At 46.2% G+C, this 20,125-nt stretch overlaps 1 protein-coding gene across 6 annotated transcripts in view; it reads right to left on the reverse strand.

Moving 5' to 3' along the window:
• The window catches only part of DNM1 (dynamin 1), a 65,398-nt gene that overhangs the window by 4,571 nt on the left and 40,702 nt on the right, over nt 1-20,125 (reverse strand). For 4 of the 6 annotated variants that reach the window (XM_083875998.1, XM_083876001.1, XM_083875999.1 and 1 more), the window contains exons 14-19: nt 19,303-19,416; nt 8,958-9,067; nt 8,283-8,394; nt 5,612-5,782; nt 5,195-5,436; nt 4,616-4,834 (exon numbers count right to left, since the gene is read on the reverse strand). In XM_083875998.1, the coding sequence (XP_083732124.1) occupies nt 4,616-4,834; nt 5,195-5,436; nt 5,612-5,782; nt 8,283-8,394; nt 8,958-9,067; nt 19,303-19,416 (968 nt within the window). Of the gene's footprint in view, nt 1-1,280; nt 1,318-4,615; nt 4,835-5,194; nt 5,437-5,611; nt 5,783-7,056; nt 7,069-8,282; nt 8,395-8,957; nt 9,068-19,302; nt 19,417-20,125 lie in introns of those variants that run through there. The other 2 variants (XM_083876002.1, XM_083876000.1) reach the window with 2 other exon arrangements.

Consider the following 20,125-nt stretch of genomic DNA (forward strand, 5'->3'; position numbering starts at 1 on the left):
ACGATGACGTCCTCAGAGATGTCAATCATGAGCAATCACTGCAATGTGGCAGCTCTAACTGCAGTTCTGTGCAGCAGTAACAGATACCATCTACTGCAAGATGGGGGCTGGCTGAGACCCCCTGCCCCAGAACAGGGGCTTGAACTTCTGCTATTCTTATTGAAGTAGGATTTCAGCTCGTGCTCCTCGCCCCCAGATCTCTCTGCCACAACCAGCAGCAGGGGAATCTGTAGGAGCTGCTGCTGCTCCACTCCTCTGTCATAAAACAACATCCACAGAGAAAGGGAGAAGGGGCCCAAAAAATCCACACCTGCCCTGTTTTGCCCCGTGTACCTCTATCAATAGGGGCTGGAGGTTCCCAGGAAAAGAACTCAGGAGAATTTGCTAATGTCCCTCTTCACACTCCCACTGACATTACCGGGATGAGCAATACACAACACAAACCCACACCCTGCTACATCACTGAACCACTACAATGCTGCAAAATGCAGGGAGAGAGAGGACAGGGAAATGGGCAGGAGCTCAAGGCAGAGTGTTTGAGGGACACAGATCACTACACCCTTCCTCTTGCAGAGGCAGGTGGCAGAGGAGAGAAGGCAGTTTGAATGGAAGCAGGAGAGTAACCTAGAAGGTAAAGGGTCAAAAGGGTAACAAACAAAGAGAGTTCACATCTATCTGATGATGGGACACAAGGATAAAAGGGAACATTCAATGTCAGTTACCCTGCACTCAGACAGGGAAGTCCTGATATTAATGACCCAAACTCCTCTTGACTTCCATGAGCACTAGGGATACAGTGAGGATGGGAGCACTTCTCCAGCCAGACATTAGAAGATAAGAAGAGGAGTCTGAACTATCCTCCTCAAATCTCTGTCTTAATCCTAACAGAGCTGACAGACCAAATCAAAGCAGAGTTTATTCAGCTGATCTTACAGTTAGTGTGGATATAAGCCAAATGAAAGACACAAGAGTTTAGACCTTGTTGCCACAGCTCATTCCCTCATCCCACCTTCTCTATTTAGAAGCAGAGAAAGGGTCCTCCAGACCTTAAATCAGGTACTGAGGCTTTCCCAGCTCCTGCAGCTCAAACAGCTGCTCTCTCTGATCAGCCAGTTTTCTGTTCAAGACTCCTCCCTTTATGAGATCCTGGCAGGGGTGGTTCATCAGACAAGGGACTCTGTTACTAACACAAGAACTGGGCAGCAGAGGAGAGCTGCAGAGCAGTGCTGGAGGATGGGGACACAGTGACTCATGCATCGCAGCGAGAGTGCAAAACCTACCGTGGCTGCCAGTCCTCAGGGGTCACTGATAGTGATTCTGAAAGACAACACGAAATCAACATGGCAGTTCAGACAGTTCAAGGCAGAGGCCACACAGACTGTCAGGAGGGTGGAACAGATACACAAGTGCTTGCACAGACACAGTCACACATCCCCCTCCAAACACAGCATGAGTAGAGGGACTGCAAACACACAGAAAACACTCGCAGCCCCCGCTTTGCACACATCCAGACCCTGTTGTGCACAGGGGTGCACTAAAACCCATCTGTCCACACACCTACTGGCTGTTGCTCACTCACCCAAGCTCCTCACACATCCAGGCTGACGTTCACACCAGTGTCATACCCTGGTTTCAGCACCCACCAGCTGGGCACAGGTAGCTGGGCTTGTCTCTCATTGAGGATTATTATCTTCTGACCATACTAAATGTTTAAGAAAGACCTCAGGAAAGAGGGAGATAACATGCAGTCCTGAGCACTACCCAAAATGGCACAAAGCAGGCGGAGGCTTTTCTGAAGGTCATAAATCATGAAATCAGCTAGTCCAACCTTCTGAATAATTCAGATCATACAGCTATGTGACCTTATCATAGAATGGTTTGGGTTAGAAGAGACCTTAAAGATCATCTAGTTCCAACCCCGGGCCATTGGAACAGACATCAGCTACTAAATCACTAAAGAGACAATTTGTCCCTTGAAACTCTGCATCCAAGAACCCTCTGGGAATTCCAGGGATGTGTCCTCATTGTACTACCTGCACAGCAGCCAGTAAGAACCATCCCTGCCAGGAGGCAACCCCAGACCCATGCCCTTGTGATACCAAAGAATGGAAAACCCATTAATGCCTTCAACACATTTTTCCAATGGTTGAGTCATTTGCACTGAAACTTCCTTAATTCTCCTTCAAACTCTTCTACCTACAGTTTCTATCAAACTATTTTAAAATAAAGTGCCAAAATACCTGGGGGAATACCTTCACAGATTTCTTTCCCAGGTCAAATCCTAAAATGCAGTCCATTGTACACTGATAGGATCTTGGTCTGTAACTTTCAGCTCCCAAAACTACGGATTTGTTTATATGCACTTTCACAGTAAACTGAATAAATCCTAAGCATAGAAGCAGGATGAGAAGTCTTGTTTCAGGTGTCCTTATTTATATGCAGGAAAACCTTTCTGTGCAAAAAAATGTACCATGTGGTGATCATATGTGAAACTTATGTTCATGAAAAAGGAGTAGCATGACACTTGTGTAAGTTCATCATTCATAAAATCAGATGCTCAAACCAGGGGCACAAAACTACCAAACTTCTACACAGGCATCAATGAGGACACAAAGTACACCCAGCCAGCACCACACATTTGAGTTCACTCCACACCACCAACTCCTCCATCAAAGCCCACTCGTGCTGAACACGAGAGCTTTGTTCCTCCCTCACACACACACTGCACAGCCCGGTTAGCAAGGGAAAGATGGGTATTAAAAAAGCAACAATGGAGATGGCATTCGTTCACCCATGGCAGAAGGACCCGAGTCCAAGTGCTAGCAGGGAACATTCTTATTCTATATACAGGAGAGGAAGAGAAAGAGTCCCTTGTCATTGGAAATTCTCCGTTCATCAGTGAACTCAAATGACAAGCTGGTATCAGGATCCGGAGGAGTCTATGAACAACTGGAAGAATCAGAGAGGGGGATCAGAGAATGAGCATCACACTTCACAGCTTCTGGAATTACATTCTCAACTCCAGATCAGGGCAGTCAGTAGCATGCAATCCAACCTACAATCTCTCCTAAACCAAGGGGTTGCTCAGTCAAGCATGAAACTCTTTTCTCCTCTGCTCCAATGCTGTTTTCCCTACCTTTCCCTAAACACTTCTACTCATGCAAAAGGCAGAAAAGCCATTAGGCTTTAACAGATTTCTTCAAAAAAAGGCCAATTCATTTCAGCCCATTTTGGGGAATCCTATCACGATGGCCAGGTATATAGAATATTTTTCATGAGTGAAGAAATGAAACTGAGTGAAAGGAGGAAGATGGAGACAGAAAGAAGCAAAAGTATATTGAAAACAAAACCACAAAGTAACAGTATATGGAAAGGCAGGGTCACAAGAAGCAGGAGCCAAAATACACAGTAGAAGCATGCTGACATCCATAGGTGCCTCCACAGTCTCTGGGGCAACACCGAGGTACACGAGGACAAGTTACTGTGGAGCTGCATCAAGGTGCATAGGAAGGACTGGGGCAAAGGCACCAAGAAAGTAAAACCATTTTGCATACACCAGAGTCAGAAACTGGTCTATAAAGCTGTCTGGACTCATCCACCTCTGGGCTGGCTATAGCCTGGTAGAGAACACTTCCCTCCAAACAAGCAGCACCAAATAAGAGCTGGGCACTATTGCAGGAGGAGTAGTGGACCCATTCTGCTATATGCCATCCCCAACCATTGACAGGCTTGGTGTTTCCACAGAAAATGGCAAAGTTTCAGACCTGTGCCATCAGCACCCACTGGAGAGGTGTTTTCCACAAGGGAAGTGTTCCCTCTGGCATGTCACTGGGGAGTTTCTGGTTATGTTTGTTCTTTACACTGCAATTACATCCTCTTCCTCTTGGGAAACTAAGTACCCAACATAAAAGCATTCCTGGTTCCAGACTGCTTCCCCTGTCCTGTTCAGGAACACCTACTCAGCTGCACAGGGGATAATCCCTTATTACTATGTTGAAGTGTGTCTGAAGTGACTGAACAGGAAAAGAAATGAGTTTCCTAATGGGAAAGCAAAGCTGTGTGATTTGAACCCTCTAGACTGGAAAATGCTGAAGTTGATTACACAAGCAACAGAATTGCCTAAGAATTAATTTCCCTGCCAGTGATCCTGCAGTACTCTCCCAGCCAAAAAGCAGCTGAAGAGCTTTGAAGGTCTTCCAACTCACCTTGAAGAATTCTGGGCCAAGAGAAAAGAAGCAACTTCAGACTTTGGGGAGCCCTGCATAGAGGGGAATCTCACCCCAGTCCTGTGATTTATCTGGTGACTACAAGCATTGGTACAACTGCTGTAAACTTTAGGTACAAGGTTTCCTCCCACATTTTTCATAGAGGTTTGTAGAGTGAAACAGCTGCCCCTCTGTTTCTGAGAGCTGCTTTGGCATTGCCTCATCCATACTATGAAATCTCAGAGGACAACGATGCTCCTGCCTCTGGATGCAATTCAAATATCCAAAGGCTGTACCCACACCACACACTCCATTCTCCTCCTATAGCCCAGGCAGGCCAAGTGCTGCCAAGACTCCAACCCAAAACCAGAAAATACTCCACCTGCATGGAGCAGTGCTTCAGGACTTACCTGGGAACACCAGGAGGAGCACGATTAGGCCGAGAAGGAACCTGAGGTGGGGGCCCGAAGGGATCAGGAGAGGCTCCTGGCCTGGAGGGCACAGGGGGGGCACCACCCAGCGTGGACCCACCAGCAGGAGGTGGTCCAGGAGCCGGTCCGCGAGACCCAGGTCTGGCAGGGGGCACTGCGGGAGCTCTCCTCTGCGGTGTGGGGCTGGACGTGGGGGACCTGCCAAACAAACAAAGGCATTCAACTGCAGCAACAGCTCTGGCATCCCTCTGCCACCACAGGCTGCCCTCAGTGTTTCTCTCTTTAGCTTCACATCACTTCGCACACCACCCTTTCGCTTTCAAGGGCCACGCCAGGCCCCAGGTTGCCTTCAAAGCTACCTCAGCCCCATCCAACCCAAGGGTTTAGAAAGTCTCAACACCTGTGTAAAGACGTCCTAAGAGCCTGCCAGCAGAAATACTCATGACTCTTCATCCACAGGAAGAAGAGGAGGACTCCCTGTCTCAGTGGGAGGCCCCGGCAAGGCACTGAAGAGGCACCAGGCAGGTCTGCGGGGCTCTCCCCCTGAGCCTCTGGTACCTGCGTCCAGACGGTACGCTCTGCACCTGCAGCCAAGAGTCGTCCACCGGTGGGGGCATGGGGGTGCTGATGGTGCTGGTGTTGATGTCCCCAATGATGTTGAGGGCCTCTTTCAGGGCGTGGTACATGCGCAGCATTTCGTCGCGTCGCTGGGCCTGCTCCGCCGACTCCTCCATCAGCGTGTTCTGGTCCCCACAGGAGTACAGGTTTGCCAGCAGCTCTGAGTGGATGAAATCCTTGGTCTGTAAGTGCAGCAGAGAGAGGGAATCAGTTTTCACCATCTTTCCCCAAAACACTCTATGCTGTCCCTACCTCTTCCTTCCAAGCTGCCTTCCATTTGTCTTTATTCTTTTCCTCCCTCCCTATTTTTCCCCTTTCTGCCACTCCCACCTCCATTGACCACAGTGTGATAAGTACATTGTTTATCATGAGATGCATGATTGTCTTCGGCATGAGGTCCCTGATGGTTTTGTTGACAATTGCCATGTAGGAATCCACCAGGTTCCTGATCGTTTCCACTTGTCTCTCCAGCTGAGGATCCATGGAGTGCATGAAACTATCTCCTCCATTCTCCTCTGCTTCACTGGCCTGAAGAAAAAAGGAGAAACAGATTGGTTCTTCAAATGTAACACAAAATCAGCTTTTCATGAGAGCTAAGAGAAGAGTAGATGGGAACAGGCAGGAAGCGCATGCAATAAATAAAATTTATTTAAACTTACATTTTGAGCTGTGATTGTCAATGCACAACTCAGTTTGTACAGACTTCTCCAGCTCAGATCTGAGAAATTTCAGCAATAAAGCTGCTCTCTTCATACAAAATTATTAAGAAAAGGTGAAAGGCAACAGGGACTCCTGACCCATGTTCACAGGTTATGGCCCTGGTGCATACTCAAAGCTATATTATTATTTTTTAATGTTTACAGCTTCCTGAAAGGTTCTTCATTTGATCTGGATTTTCCATGACCAGAGTCAGTTAAAACCAAGAATCATTCAGCATAAATTAAGTCTCACAGGCTCTCTGCCATGCTGCATCTTTGCCCTCATTATACAAATGAGAAAACAGATACAGAGAAGTGAAGTAACTGCTCCTCTCAGGCTGACCACAAGTAGATGGAATAAACTAGAAAACTTTCCTATCACTTCAACTACAACTCCTGCATCATAAGTTACAATTACCTTTTCTTTTACACCAAGCAGATTAATCTCTTCCTGTTTGCCTAAAGTATATTGTTTATTCTGTAAAGTAAAACCTGGACTGTGCTGTTTGACAGCGAGCAATCTCCAGGGCTTCTCCATTTGGGATCAATTTCAAAGCACTGAAGCATGAAAGAACTGCTGCCTTCCTCAATGCTTATTTTAAAAAAAATAAAAAAAATCCCTGTGATTGTATAATGAAACGTCTTTGTTTTACACAGCCCTAGTCTGAACAATTTGCCATGTAGGAAATGGCTTCTCTTTTGTTTTGGGGAACAAAATATATGAGAAAGGGCAAATTCTTTTGTTCATTTGAGCTTTTGCTGAGAAGATCTTTATATAATGAAGGAATGCAAAGTCTCAGTGTGAAACAAAGTAAAGGAAGTGGATGTCAAAGAGGACAACTTAAAAAAAGTGGGGGGCAAAAAAAAAACCAACCAAAAATAAGCTTGCACCAAGATTCAGAAGTCATACAAAAAGGGAGGAATAAAAAGAAAAAAGGAAAACTCAAACCAAGAACAGAAACAGACAGCAGGAATCCAACAGAGGGTACAAAGAGGGAGAAGAAGCAAATGCCTCTCAGGAAATTGTGACAAAAGGAGAAAAAAAATGAGAGCTATCTGGTGAGAGCCCCAGGAGGCAACACAGGCAAAGGGGGTCAGACTTACTTTATCCTTGTCCTGGCAGGCCAGTTTGAGCATACGTGGAAAAAATTAAAACAAAAAGGGACAAAAAAATAAAAAAAATGACTTTTAGTTGGTCTCAATTTGGAGAAGGTCTCATAATAGCACTGACAAGCAAAAGACCAATCCCACTAAAAATACATCAAATACCTCTATTACCCTAGAAAAAGAACAAGTGAACTGTTTAGCTAAACTGAGAAGAGGGATGCTCTGCAAAGGAAACCACATTGTTAGCAACCAAGGACAACTTACTTACCAGCAAGGGCCACTGCCATTCCTTACAGGGGTTTTGAGACAGGGATCAGGGTTCCCATGTCAAACCCCTCCACTTGCACACCAACAGGTGGCCCACAGTCACTGTGGTTAAGAGGTCTAGTCTGGCTCAAAGCTGATCTGAAGTCATGTTAGAGCCCAGTCCCTAGCTCTCTTTTTAAAATCTCTTACCAATTTGTTAGGAAATGCTTTAAGGCAAAACCAGCAATATTCAAGTGTAATAGGACAGATGAATGCAAGAAATCTATTAGAAGCGACAAATATAAACAGAAAAGCAATTATCACTTTTCTAATGGGAAAACTATTTATAGCAGCTTCCTCTCACAGAGGAACAGGAAAGGCTTTAAACAGAAACAAATACTACAATTGTCTAGAAGATACTTTTAAAGCAGAAAATAATGCTTACAGTAAGTGCTCTGGGACAAGGGGAAGGGAAGAGATAAGAGTTCTTGCTAAAGGAGCATATCAGAGTATCTACCAAGCAAAAGAAAAACTTAAAGAACATCCCTCCCTAATTAGTTGGAGGAAGGAAAGGGAGAACAACTGCTAAGTCAGGAAGTTCTAATAAGGCTGTACAGAGTTACCAAAAAGGAACGGTGCCTTTGCTCAGTGGATACCATATCAGTTAGTAGTCACAGTAGTTAAATGTCACCCTTACATTGTGAATTTAATGTCCACAAAAGACAGCTAGAGGGATTCATCAAGGCAGTCTTTTCCTACTGTATCTTCCCTTTGAAGCTGCCAGTTACTTTATCTCAAGCTTCCCTAATGGAAGCACCAGGACATAGCAAATTTATTTTTTTTTCTTATAAAAGACTCTCAGCTCTGGAAAGACACAAAACCATTACAGATTTATTTTTAACACAAGAAGACAGAGCTATCCTTCTCAAGACACACACTGTGCTTCTCCTTATCCCATTATTATGGCTGTCACTTACCCCAACACGCTCTGGGTAGACTCCTGCACGAAGGAAGGAAGCCTTCCAGCTATCCACCTCCTCCTGGGTCTCACAGGCCAGCTCCAGCTGCCGGTAGTCCTTGTAAACATTCCTGACAGGAGGATACATATTTTATTATTCTCTCTCGCAACTCAGAGACCTGCCCACATTTGACAAAGATGTCAATGACTAGGGAATCCTCCTGTCATTTTAAGACAGACACTTGGTCCCTTGCTAGGAACCTCATGATGACCCTGCAAAAGGAATTTTTTTTTTTTTAATCAAGTTTGCTTTCAAATCAATTGTATGTTTCCACAAGGCCTGAAAAAGATTCCCTTTTCAATTCTGCTTGCTGCTGGACTCCTCCATCCATCCCAGGTCCTATGGCTTTCCCTAGTCACTCACCAAGAACATTTTGATTATAAATATATATCCCAGCCACAGGCAGACTGAGGCAACCACACCAAAAGGCTGAAGGGTTAAGTTCACACCACATGCCATGCACTGGCAAACAAAAGGAAAATTATACATATATCTGTAAGACCAGAAGGAATGAAGTTAAGTCCTCCCATCTCCTTCAAAAGTGGACAGCTATCCTAACACATTCATCCCTACTCTGTTACATAAATCCATTCTCCAGCTCCAGCAGCCTGGTGTGTTGAGATGGGAGTGTACCTCTGTTCAGTGTTGAAGAGAGCAAAGATGTGCTTGCTGGACATGAACCCCTTCTCCACATCTCGCAGTTTCAGGTTATCCACTGGTAACATGTACTTCTTCTCCTTCTCCTGAAAAGGGAATAAGGAACAAGTCACTCCCTGCTCCAGGGGCACCTCTGCTTTGCCAGCATGGAGCACCAAGCAACAGGGCCCCACACCAACACAGAGGCATTCTCAGACCTAGGTCCTCTGTTTCCTTGAGTCTATGAGCGAAGGGGAAATCCAGAAACAAGAGTGTGTCCTTCCCAACTGCTTTTGTGATATGGCCCAACAACTGTGTCTCATTAACTCCTCCAGGACCAGGCACCAGCACAGCAATGTCCAACTTCCCCAGACTGTGCCCAGCACTGTGGTCCCACTCTTCTTAGCAAAGAGGTCAATCCAGGTTCAGAAAAAGACAGGCATGTAATAGAGAAGCTGGTTTGATGCAGAAGTTAAGTGTCAATAAACCTTGATGTTAAATATTATTTTTAAGATCTGTTATATATATATATATATATATATATATAATCTCAAATCTACCTCTTCAGAAAACCTGACTTGCTGATTTTTTTAACTTCATCCTATCACTGTCCTAGTCCTACACTCTATTACTTACTGTGGAGCCTTTACCTTCATAAAAACAAAACCATCAAAACTTGATCTTAACTTCTACATTTGCATTCAGAAACTAAGTCAGAAATTACAACCCCTACTTAGTCTCAAATCTGGATTTACAGCAAATTAATAGAACTGAATTTGGTTTAAGGCCCTCAATTGGAGCATCCTCTTGCAGCTGGGAATTATACCCCAGCATAACGAGAGAGGGAGCCCTCACACTGGTCTCCAAAAAGCAGAACACAACTATCCAAGACTAAACCAAACTATGTGCAAAGCAAGCATGTGTGACTGTCCCCTTGTGAGAGCTTGGGTGTTTGTAGACATTTCTTGGCTGGAAACAACATGATCACTCTTGAGGGAAACAGGATGGAAAACAAAGATGGGCAGTAAGGAGAGATCCTGAAGAACTGACCAGGAAGGAAGACCAGGGCAAAGGAGCAGATACAAGTGACAAAACTGCTGAGTTCAAGCACCCAGACAATGGCAAGTCCAGCCTAACATTCTCCTAAGCTTCAGCTAAATTGACTGGAGTTTGCTAAGGACATCAGCATCTCACAGTTCTGAAATATCCCAAAGATCAAACTACCAGTTCGTTACTAATCATATGCAACGCGAATATCCCAAAAAACAGCATCTAGAAAACAGAAGAGATCACTTGGATTGATGCCAGACTCTTGTCTCAACGATGCCAGGCCATAAAAACAGGAGAATTCTTCCAAGCAAATTTCCCTGGACTCTCTAATACTGCTGATCAGTTTTAATTAGATGTAGGCAGGCATTTTTCTAATGGGGTATCTGTCAGCCACATGCTGGTCTCAGAGCTACACAGACTACTTCAGATTCTGTGAGACACAAACAATTTGCAGCTTTCTATTACTCTGGGTTATTATTATGCTGACTTGGGCTGAACTGGTGACCTAGAAGAGAGCAACACCAACTGCTGAGTCTCTGGCCGAGTCAGACCAACCCCACTGCAGCCTCACTTAACTGGAACTCCTTGCTCTCACTCCACAGTCCTTGAGCTAGTAAAAAAAAAAAAAAAAAAAAAAAAAAAAAACAACCAACCAAACCACCAAAAAAAAAACCTCCCCAAAAACCACCCAACAAAATCCAACAAAAACTGCTGATGTTAAAGATGCCTGAGGAAAGCCTTCTGCATTAGACCCACATAATTCCATAGAAGTTCTGCAATGGTGTCATTCTTCAGGAAAAAAAAAATGTCAAGAAGTAAGGGAATTCCATGTCCCTGATATGGAAACAACATGCTCTTTGCCAGAGGTTCAACTTTCACCCTTCCCAAGCTCTCGCATAAATGCTGCCACGTGATCAAGACAGCACAATCTCCTCATGCTGATCTTGCCACAGACCACAAGGAAGACAAAATATCTGTCTACCAGCACAACTTATCAGTCCTCGAGGTGGAGGTAGCAAGAGCAATGAAGTGGAGGACATGGGCACAAAGCAAGAGGCCCCCAAGCCAGGAAAGTTGCAACGAGCCCCTGCTGCTCCTCATCTCCCCACACCTCCCCCTTCCCAGTCCCCCACTTCAGCCTTTCCAGCTTCTCAGTTTTCAACCCAGCCTGTTTTATATCAACAATCTGACTTCATTTCCTGAATGTAGAGACAGGAAAGTGTGGAATGAGCTGCCAAGGGCTGAGCCTCTCAAAACTTTGGCTGAGCACTCTGCCCATATGTTAGCAATCTGGCAGGGTATGCTATGGCTGAGCAGCATCCTGGCCAAGAGGGGAAAAGGGCTTCTCTCTCTCTCTCTCTAGCTTTCCAGACTTTGAGGCAGGAGGGAAGAGAAGGAAGAGCCAGCACACACCAAAATGGGAAAGTAGTTTGTGAAATCCTATATTCAAAGTCCTCAGTCTGATCCCAAGAGGCTTATGTTGCTCATACTGCCCTTCATCAATAAGGAGAAGAAAAAAAAAAAAATCAGACAAAACTCTCCCTCGGCAGCAGAGTATGTGTTATATAAAATGTGTTCATTGGCTGTGAGTTAATCTCTAGAGCCATGAGGCCAAGGGGAGGTGCAGCAGTGGCAGAGGCCCCCAGACTGTATAAAACAGAACATGGTGCTCAGCATTGGATTGGGAATACTGCAGGCACAGGGTAACCACCCTTCATCAGGGCTGCTGCTCCCCACAGGAGTCTCAGCCTGCAAGGAGACCTGCAGAAAGAGATGACTGCAAGCTCCTTGCAGAGGCAGGATAAGTGCCAGAGGATTACTCCCCCCGCCCCCTCACCCCGGCACAGTGCAGAATACAGCCATATGGCTCTGTACTTTGCATCTACGAGGGAAAGAAAATACACATGGCCAGGAAGCCAACCAGGATCCACGAACCATTCCAGTTGTGGGGTGGAAAGCACAGTAACTGCAGGAAAAAAAGAGATGCTGCCGTTGCAGCCTGATGTTCCAACGTCTTTTATTGTTTATATACATCTCCTTATGATGGTTAAATCCTAGAGATGGGTTTTGGGCCAATATAGCAATAATCTGCACTAACACCTGAATTATTTGTTGCTAACCTGTAGGTAATAACCTACAAGAAGTTCACAGAATTCAGCAGGCAGCAAGCCAGCATGACTCCAAGCATTCCCTCCATTCACCTGGACTGCCTCAGCAGCAAAGTAAATTTTCCGGCTCTTGGATACGTGCAAAATGAAGCTGACAGATGCATGTGTGGGCTCCCTAAGGTTGGAAATTGGCACTCACAGCACAAGAAATAATTGGCAGAATTATTAGGTCTCAGTTTGCATTTGGAGCATAAATAAACTAATTAAAGGTTTCCCTGTAGCCATTATGACAAACACCTTCTTCTGCACAGAGACAAGGGTCTGTGGATACAGGAGAAAACATTGCCATTGTTTTAATTGGGGGCTGTATGAAATTAGGAGAAATTCATCTTGTTTAAACCTTTTAATCTCCTTTCCCTCCTGTAAGATGTAAAGTATTATGGGTAAACAAACCTGCCCCAGAGATGCCTGGAGTTTCAGTAAAATTGTTTCTGTTAAACACATGCACAGCATTTTGGGAACTCCAGTAATAAAACTCTACTCCAATGGAGAAACATTAGCATTGTAATTTATAATAAACGCACTCTATGAATACATGCACACTAAAAGATTAGTTAGGAAAAAGCGTCTGGAATATTTGAAAGCAAGTGAGCTGAGCTTTTCAAGCTGAACTAACCACTCCACTCCCCCAAACAAGATGTTACCAACTGCTTTCTGCTTCTTGTCTTAGCAAGTAGAAGAGCTGAATTTCTGAGATGTGATTCCTCCAGGAAGCCCTGGTCATCCCACTACATACACACATCTTGAGACCATCTTTCTCAGACACAGCCCACCCGTAGCACTTTTACCCTCAGAGCATAATTTATAGGAATGATTCCTCCCCCAAGCTGCAGAGCAGCTGTAATGGCTTGTTTACATCAGAAAGCTGCCTTGGTTTAACTTAAACAACACATCCTAAGATTTTAAGCTGATTTAGTTCAAAAGCTCTGTAGACACTAGACCTGGACTCATGTGATTAATCACAACCATTACTGTTGGCTTAGTAAGCACAGAAATGGTAATTAACTCACCTGCACAAAAGTAAAGATTTTTATTCACATCAGCTGAAATAACGTACAGATTTAAACCTGCAGCCAAGTGCAACCCTAGGAAGCCTTCAGGGATTTTATGAGGAAGCACAGGCAGAAACCTGAGTTGCTTGAGAGAGGCTGTAGTGCCCAAAACTCCACTGTCATGAACCCTCTAAGGTCACAGCAATGCCCACCAGCCTTCACAAAGGACAACCAGGCACTTCTCCCTGTCCTTGTGCCAAGACAGGGATGAACCATCCCAGAGTATCTGACTTGCTTTGCTAAGGTAAAGCACAACACACACACAAAGTGTTTCACACCCCTGAGAGAGGGTGGGTTACACCTCCCCAGTGCATGGTCAGTGCCATGATGGGAGTTCCAAGTGTTCATATTTTCAGTCACAAATCTTAACTGGCCACACTAGGAGAAGGAATCCTGGAAGGGAGACACGTGAATGAAGTCCTCTTTATCCCTGCAGCACAGGGAGAGGGAGCAAACCGTGTGGGCAGGGACTAACATCTGGAATCACTACATGAGAGCCAGGCGTCACAGAAAGCGACAGCATTCCTCAAGTTTCCATGCAGGGTAGGGAACCTTCCTTTCCCCCGCGCAACCCCATCCGTCAGCCGCTCACTTCCTGCCAAACTCTGCCTTCCCAGCAGCCAGCAAGCTCCTCCCTCGAGTCTAGTTAGCTTTCCACTGCCACGTCAAGTGAGGCAGAAGGACAGAAGGGAAGCAAGAAGGGAGGGAGCAAAAACCAGAAGAGGGAGGGAGGCTCAGCAATGCCAGGGCGTAGTGGGGGGAGAGAAAGAAGGGATGTGGATTGCTCCTGCAGCAGCCAGAGGTGATCTGCAAGGGCAGCTGGCCAAGGTTGCCTTCTGCAACCCTGTCAAAGGACCTTCTGGAGGGCTTGGAAGCAAAGGCTGGTTGTGTTTGAGCTTTGCTTGGACCCACTGATCTTCAGGACAGGAGCTGAGGGTGCATGGGGCCTGAGGATCCTCCCACACACCTCCATGGGGAAGAAAAGGAGTTGAATGAAGCAACAAGTTCTGCGCACCTGGGTGATAGCCAAGACTTCACAGCATTTCCTCCTCAAACTGCAGTAATCGATTTTTTTTTTCTCTTTCTAAAAAGGTGCAGCATACCCCAGGTGGAATCCAGGTACCAGCCTGACACCAGCACTGGAAGAGGAAGGCGCTTGGAAACTTGCTCCAAATTGGAAACATGCAGGGAGCAGCATTTCTTCTCCCCCAGCTGCCAGACGAGGATGTTTTTCCAATCAGGACTTGGACTTTCGTTCACCCCATCTCTGCCCCGCTCAACCCCATCCCAAAAGCAGGGAGGGGAGAGGACTAATGAGCTGCTGATTGCCGGAGAGCAGATCGCAGAGGCTCCACTCCGTCTGCCCAGTGTTCAGACTACCTGTTCAGGACTACGAGATTGTACAGTAGTCTGCACATTGGTTAGGCTGTGCTGGGATACACCACACATTGCCAGTGCTGCACGGGGACGGCAACACCTGCACGGCAGAGAGACATGCTTGGAGAGGGTGGGCTCTGGGGATGGCTGCATGCAGAGGTCACTCATCCCTCAGCCTGGGAGGGTCTAACCCTTTGGAGCCGTGCCTGATCATCACTTTTACTTGCCTGTTCACCAGCCTACTCACAACCCTCTTATTTCTCCTCTGTCTCTTTCATCCCGTTCTTATTTCTTTCAGTTTCATGTGCTTGACCCAAGGTAGCTTTGTTCAGGATGGCTTGTGTTTCACATGCTAAGCTTTGCCATAAAATGCAGAAATAAACACACGGGCCTGTCAGAGGCACAACTGTGATGTGCTTTGCTACCTGAGAAGGCAGGTTCAAGTACAGAAAGGTGACTGGAGAAAGAGGAGTTCATAGTGTAAAGAATATTTTTCGTAATACAAAGAAAAGCCCACAAGGGATTCAAAGTTGGAGGTTTGGATGCTCGGGATGTTGTGTTTGCTTTGATGTTTGTTTGACAGAGAAAGAAGAGAAACAGTGAAAGAATAAATGAGGACTGATTAAAACTGAGTAAGATTATGAGAAAACATGCACTTCTGAAAAAAGATAAGTGCATGAATGAAAAGGCTCCAGAAAATGTAAAGAAAATGAACATGTTCCAGAGAGCACCTGAGAGCAGCATGAAAGCAGGAGAGGAACCACCTTAGAGCAGATCTGCTTTTATGTTCTTTAAAACAAGCTGGATGCAAAAACTTGACTGCAGCCAACTCATCACAGCAAACTTCTGATGACTGGGAGCATCTGAGGAAAGAAAAAAGGATTTCTACCAGCTGATCTGGGCCTCAAGGACATGGATTGGGGAGTGGAAGGGGCCAGAGAATAGAGAAGTGAATGTGTGCAGTGGGGGGGGCGGGGAGGACAACGTCTATTGATCCATGTGTTTATTTGTAAACTAGAATTGGGTAAGAGACACTGACAGGCACAGAATACACAGCCATCTATTGACTGTCAATAAGGTCACATCTTCCCCAGAACAGGAATGTTTCAAGCAGAAGAGAAGGCATGAAGACAGAGAAGAAGCTCAACAACAACTGATGCATCAGGAATCAATGTGATCTGCAAGGATCACAAAGCACCTGCATGCACCTAAAGTACCTAAAACTCTGCAGCCATCCCTCCTTGTACGCACTCAGCTCTTAAATGCAGTGACATCGCATGCAACATGTGAATACCCTCACACAAGCAATTAAGGTAATTCTTCTAATGTAGCCACCCATTCACACAAGACCCAGATTTCTAGTACATGATTTACCTGAGTAAGGACAAAAGGTTCCATCTGTATTGCACATTCACACAAATTCCCAAAGGAAGCAGCAGATATATCCATCCACCCAGCTGTGCAAACACTCCAGCCCACAGTGGCACAAAGGCACTCTAGCAGGAACAGTCACCCTGCAGAGCAGGGAGTGAGCTTTACTGGCAGGAACCACAGAGCACAGTGCTCATTCCATCCTGCCCACAAGGTCCCTGTCACCAGCAGCTCTGTCCAAGACACAGATCCTCTTTTCCAGCAAGCGGGAAAGCCCCGCAGAGTCACAGGCACTGTGCATTTCATAAGGGATCTTGGGCAGAAGGAGTATTCAAATCAAATTCTTGCCTCATGTCCACTGTGGTGCTTGCTGAGCAGCCCAGCGTGCTCTGGTTCTGAGCTGCTGCTCCACTGGGATACTATGGCCTCCCTGAGCAAGGAGACCTCACTCTGTACTGCCAGCAGCCAGAGCAGGCTCCTCCCCACCTCTCATTCCCACTGCATGATCCCACAGGGTTCAGGAGGTGCAGGTACCTCAGGAGGGTCGCCAGGTCCTGGGAGGCCAAGCTTTCTGTGGGGCCACTCTCCATGGGGCCAGTGTTTGACTCATTGAGAAGAGACAGGAAGAAAAACAGAGAGCCCAGGAGCACACACACATGCTCTTGGCAGCAAGGCAGAGTGGGGAGCCAACTTTCCACCCCCGCCTGGCCCACTCTTTCCTTCCCCTCCCATTCCCCAGCACACTCCTTCAGGCCCCTCCAGAGCATCAACAGCCATATATCCCTGCTAACATGGAAAGCTGGGCCCTTTAAGACATTTTAAGCTTCAGTTCCTTTCTTCAGAGGCAGAGAAAAAACAAGCCAGCACTGCGGAAAGACTGGTATTTCACTAATGGGGTCCAGATGTCTTCATTCCACAGACACTGGGTCCTGGCTTGTGGGACAGGGCAGGGAGAGGCAGTGTCCCCAATCCTCCTGGCCCCAGAGGTGCTGGCCTAGCCTTCACCCTCAACCTACCACACACCACCTCACCCTGCTCCTTCCCCCATCAGCACCCACAGCTCTGCTACCAGCACTTCCATCCACAAAAGGCAGATTCAGCTTTCTCCTTGTTCCCTCTGGAAAGCAGCCAGAGCACAAGGGAACTAGGACAAGAGAGCCCGCAAAAGTGCAGGGTGGGGCAGACAGCCTCCCCCTTCCTTCCAGAGCTGAAGCAGAGAAAGACCATGGTGTACAAGCTTTTAAAAACCACATGAGATTGTTTCAGGAGCTGAAGAGGACATGAGTTCTCCTGAACTGGTGAAGAAGAGCTCTGTAACAGATATGCAAAAATCTCCTGTCTGACAGGGGACCATGCACTGTGAGCAGCTCTTGGGTATTGAGTCAGCTCCATGCAGGACTGAGGTTTGGGATGGGAATCCCCATCCTCAAGGCTCTCCCAGCTGCCCATCAAAGGCACCAAACTTTTAGCCTGACTCAGTATTTGAGTCCAGGCAGACGTGGCTTCCTTTGTCCCCCACAAGAGCGAGTGATCAAGGAGTTTGACTTGGGGAGGAAGCAAATAAAACACACACTTCCCTTTCCCCCCTGCTCCCACTCAGTTGAAAACAAAGGCTCCTTTCTCAGAGGCAGCTCAGACCTCATCAGTGCTGGGTCTCTGTGTTTAAGGGACAGGGGCTGGCAGGGAACTGTTTTCATTAAGCAGCTTTGCAGAAGGGAAATGGTGCAGACCTCCAGTTGCTATCAACCCCCAAGGCTGCCCTCCCTCAGGAGGGGAGGGAGGTCCAATCCCCATCCCAGACAACTGGAATCTATCAACAGTTTATACATCCCCACTGCAGACCGCCTTCCCTCCCACTCCCTGGGGGAAGAACAGGGAATTCTGATCATCTCTGTAATACAGATGTAGCAGCTGGCTTTGATTAAACTACTTGATGTTTATAACCACTCGACCTGCATATGAAGCCCAGAGGAGAGGGAAGCTTCCCCAAGCAACTCTGAACACAAAGGGCAGGGGTCTTACAGCAGAGAGACACTGATTTAGCAAAGCCATTTCAATGCCTAGTTCTTTAATTAGGAAAATGCTGCCTGCTCATCCATAGCAGCACAGCAGCCATCTCCATACAGAAAGCAATATTTGGAGGCTGATTCATCACTGTATTTGTCATCATTTCTACCTGCTGAGAGGGAAACAGGCCCACTGATAGCAACTAGACAAGAAGCCAGGCCTGGCTGCAGCTCCCAGACACAATACTGAGTGCCTCACAACACCTGAGGGACACAAACCACAGTAAGAGGCAGAGAAGTTTCTTAATTTGCAATCAGAAACCCTGATCAACTCAGAGCTTATGATTACATCATACCAGAAATTTTTTCATCTCCCAGTACATTGAGGACACTAAACCATTCAATCACATTCTTACCAGAACCATCCAGCTATTCTTTCTCTTTTCAAAGTAATCAAAAAGGACAATTATCTACCTTTGTCTTGCATAGGAAGCAAGACACTGTTGACAGTGATTTCAGCTGGAACAATTCTGTCTGCTTATGAAAATTCTCACTGAAGCAGAAACACATCACAGCATGTTGCCAGAATTGCTAATATTCAAGATTATCAAGCAACTCTACAGAGTTGGTCCATGTTCATATCAGTGATATTCCACACATCACTGTACTTTTGATAAGCAGAACTCTGACCATTTACAACTCAAATTTAAATATAACACATTAACTATCACATTCAATATAGAATCAGCAAAAAGACATTCCTACTTTGCATGTTTAAGAGCTGGACCTGGGAGAGATTAAGTAATTTATTCTAAATCAGAAGGAGCCAGCACCTGAGATGGAGCTTCAGGTCCACAGCTCCTGTTGCTTTGCTCTGAGGGAGCTTTTTTCTTGTAACCAGCAGATACATGAAATCACTGCCACGTGCCTTCAGAAAACTCACTGCTGCCTAACAAATGCCTAAAAGTCCTAATCTTGGAACTAACCCATCACACCCTTGATGATCACAGCTGCCACAGCAAAACGAATAAAGGTCAAATTCATTCCAAGGGCCTGTCAACTTTCCACTGAGCCAGAACTTCAAGCATAAATATTACTCCTTGTGCGTCAAACAAGGCACATTCACATCAATTCAGAAATGCTCAGCAAGCACTGAGTCCATGGGGAGCCTGGCCCAAGGATAGTTTCAGCTTGTCACAAGCTGCAGACAGCACTCAGAAGATTCATCTGTAATACCCAGTGTATGGGTACTACAAGCACTGAAGTGCTTGTCCTCATCAGATGCCTGAGATTCACATGGCAGAGTTGAGCTACTCACCTCATCATCCTTGTACCAGGAGAGGTTCTCTGCTGTCAGGACAAACCAATACTCCTTGGAGCCACCCTTCATGATCCCAATGTTGTTGATGGTGAGCCAGCCTTTCCGGATCACCTGAGGGGATGGAAGCAGTGAGCATTAACAAGGACAATCATTCCTGGTCTTAGGTGACAGAGAAAGGATACAAGGGTATCCCTGCATGCAGAGCAGTATGGAAAGACAAGGAACATGGTGCTCTCTGCTGCTGCCAGAAGAGCCCCCCATTCAACAAGCCAGTGAAGGTCCTTGCCCCAAAAGGGCCAGGAATAGCATAAAAAGGAGGCAGGAAGGAACCTGGAAGTGCTGTGCATTATACCCTCTGCCAAGAGGAAAGAGATACAGAAAGAATTACATCAGCAGTGCCCTGGACACTGGCACAACCTACAAGCACCAAATCACAGCAGGACACGCAGAAAAGGCCATGCCTAGAGAAAACTACAACACCAGCACACCTTTCAGCACATTGCAGGTGTGGAGTGCTTCACTCAATTCAGTGTAGAGGGAACTAGTTCAGGACACACCCCAGAAAGAACTGAGTTTAGTAAAAGAAGTCACTAAGGATAACAGAACAAAATGGTGCATCTGGAATTAGTACCCTGGAGTTCATAATACCCAGGTATTTGGGCAGTCATATTAATCTAGGGCAAGACAAGTTCCTAGAAGTTTAGTCTGTAAAGAAGCCAGGCTACTACTCTTTAGGGGACACCTATTCACCAAGTGCTAGTTTAGAACCCCACATGTGCCATAATCAAATGCAGGTATGCAACAGCTTAAAGGCATTAGC

This window comes from Zosterops lateralis (genome assembly GCF_965231275.1).
Source record: "Zosterops lateralis genome assembly, chromosome: 20".
Classification (NCBI taxonomy): domain Eukaryota; kingdom Metazoa; phylum Chordata; class Aves; order Passeriformes; family Zosteropidae; genus Zosterops; species Zosterops lateralis.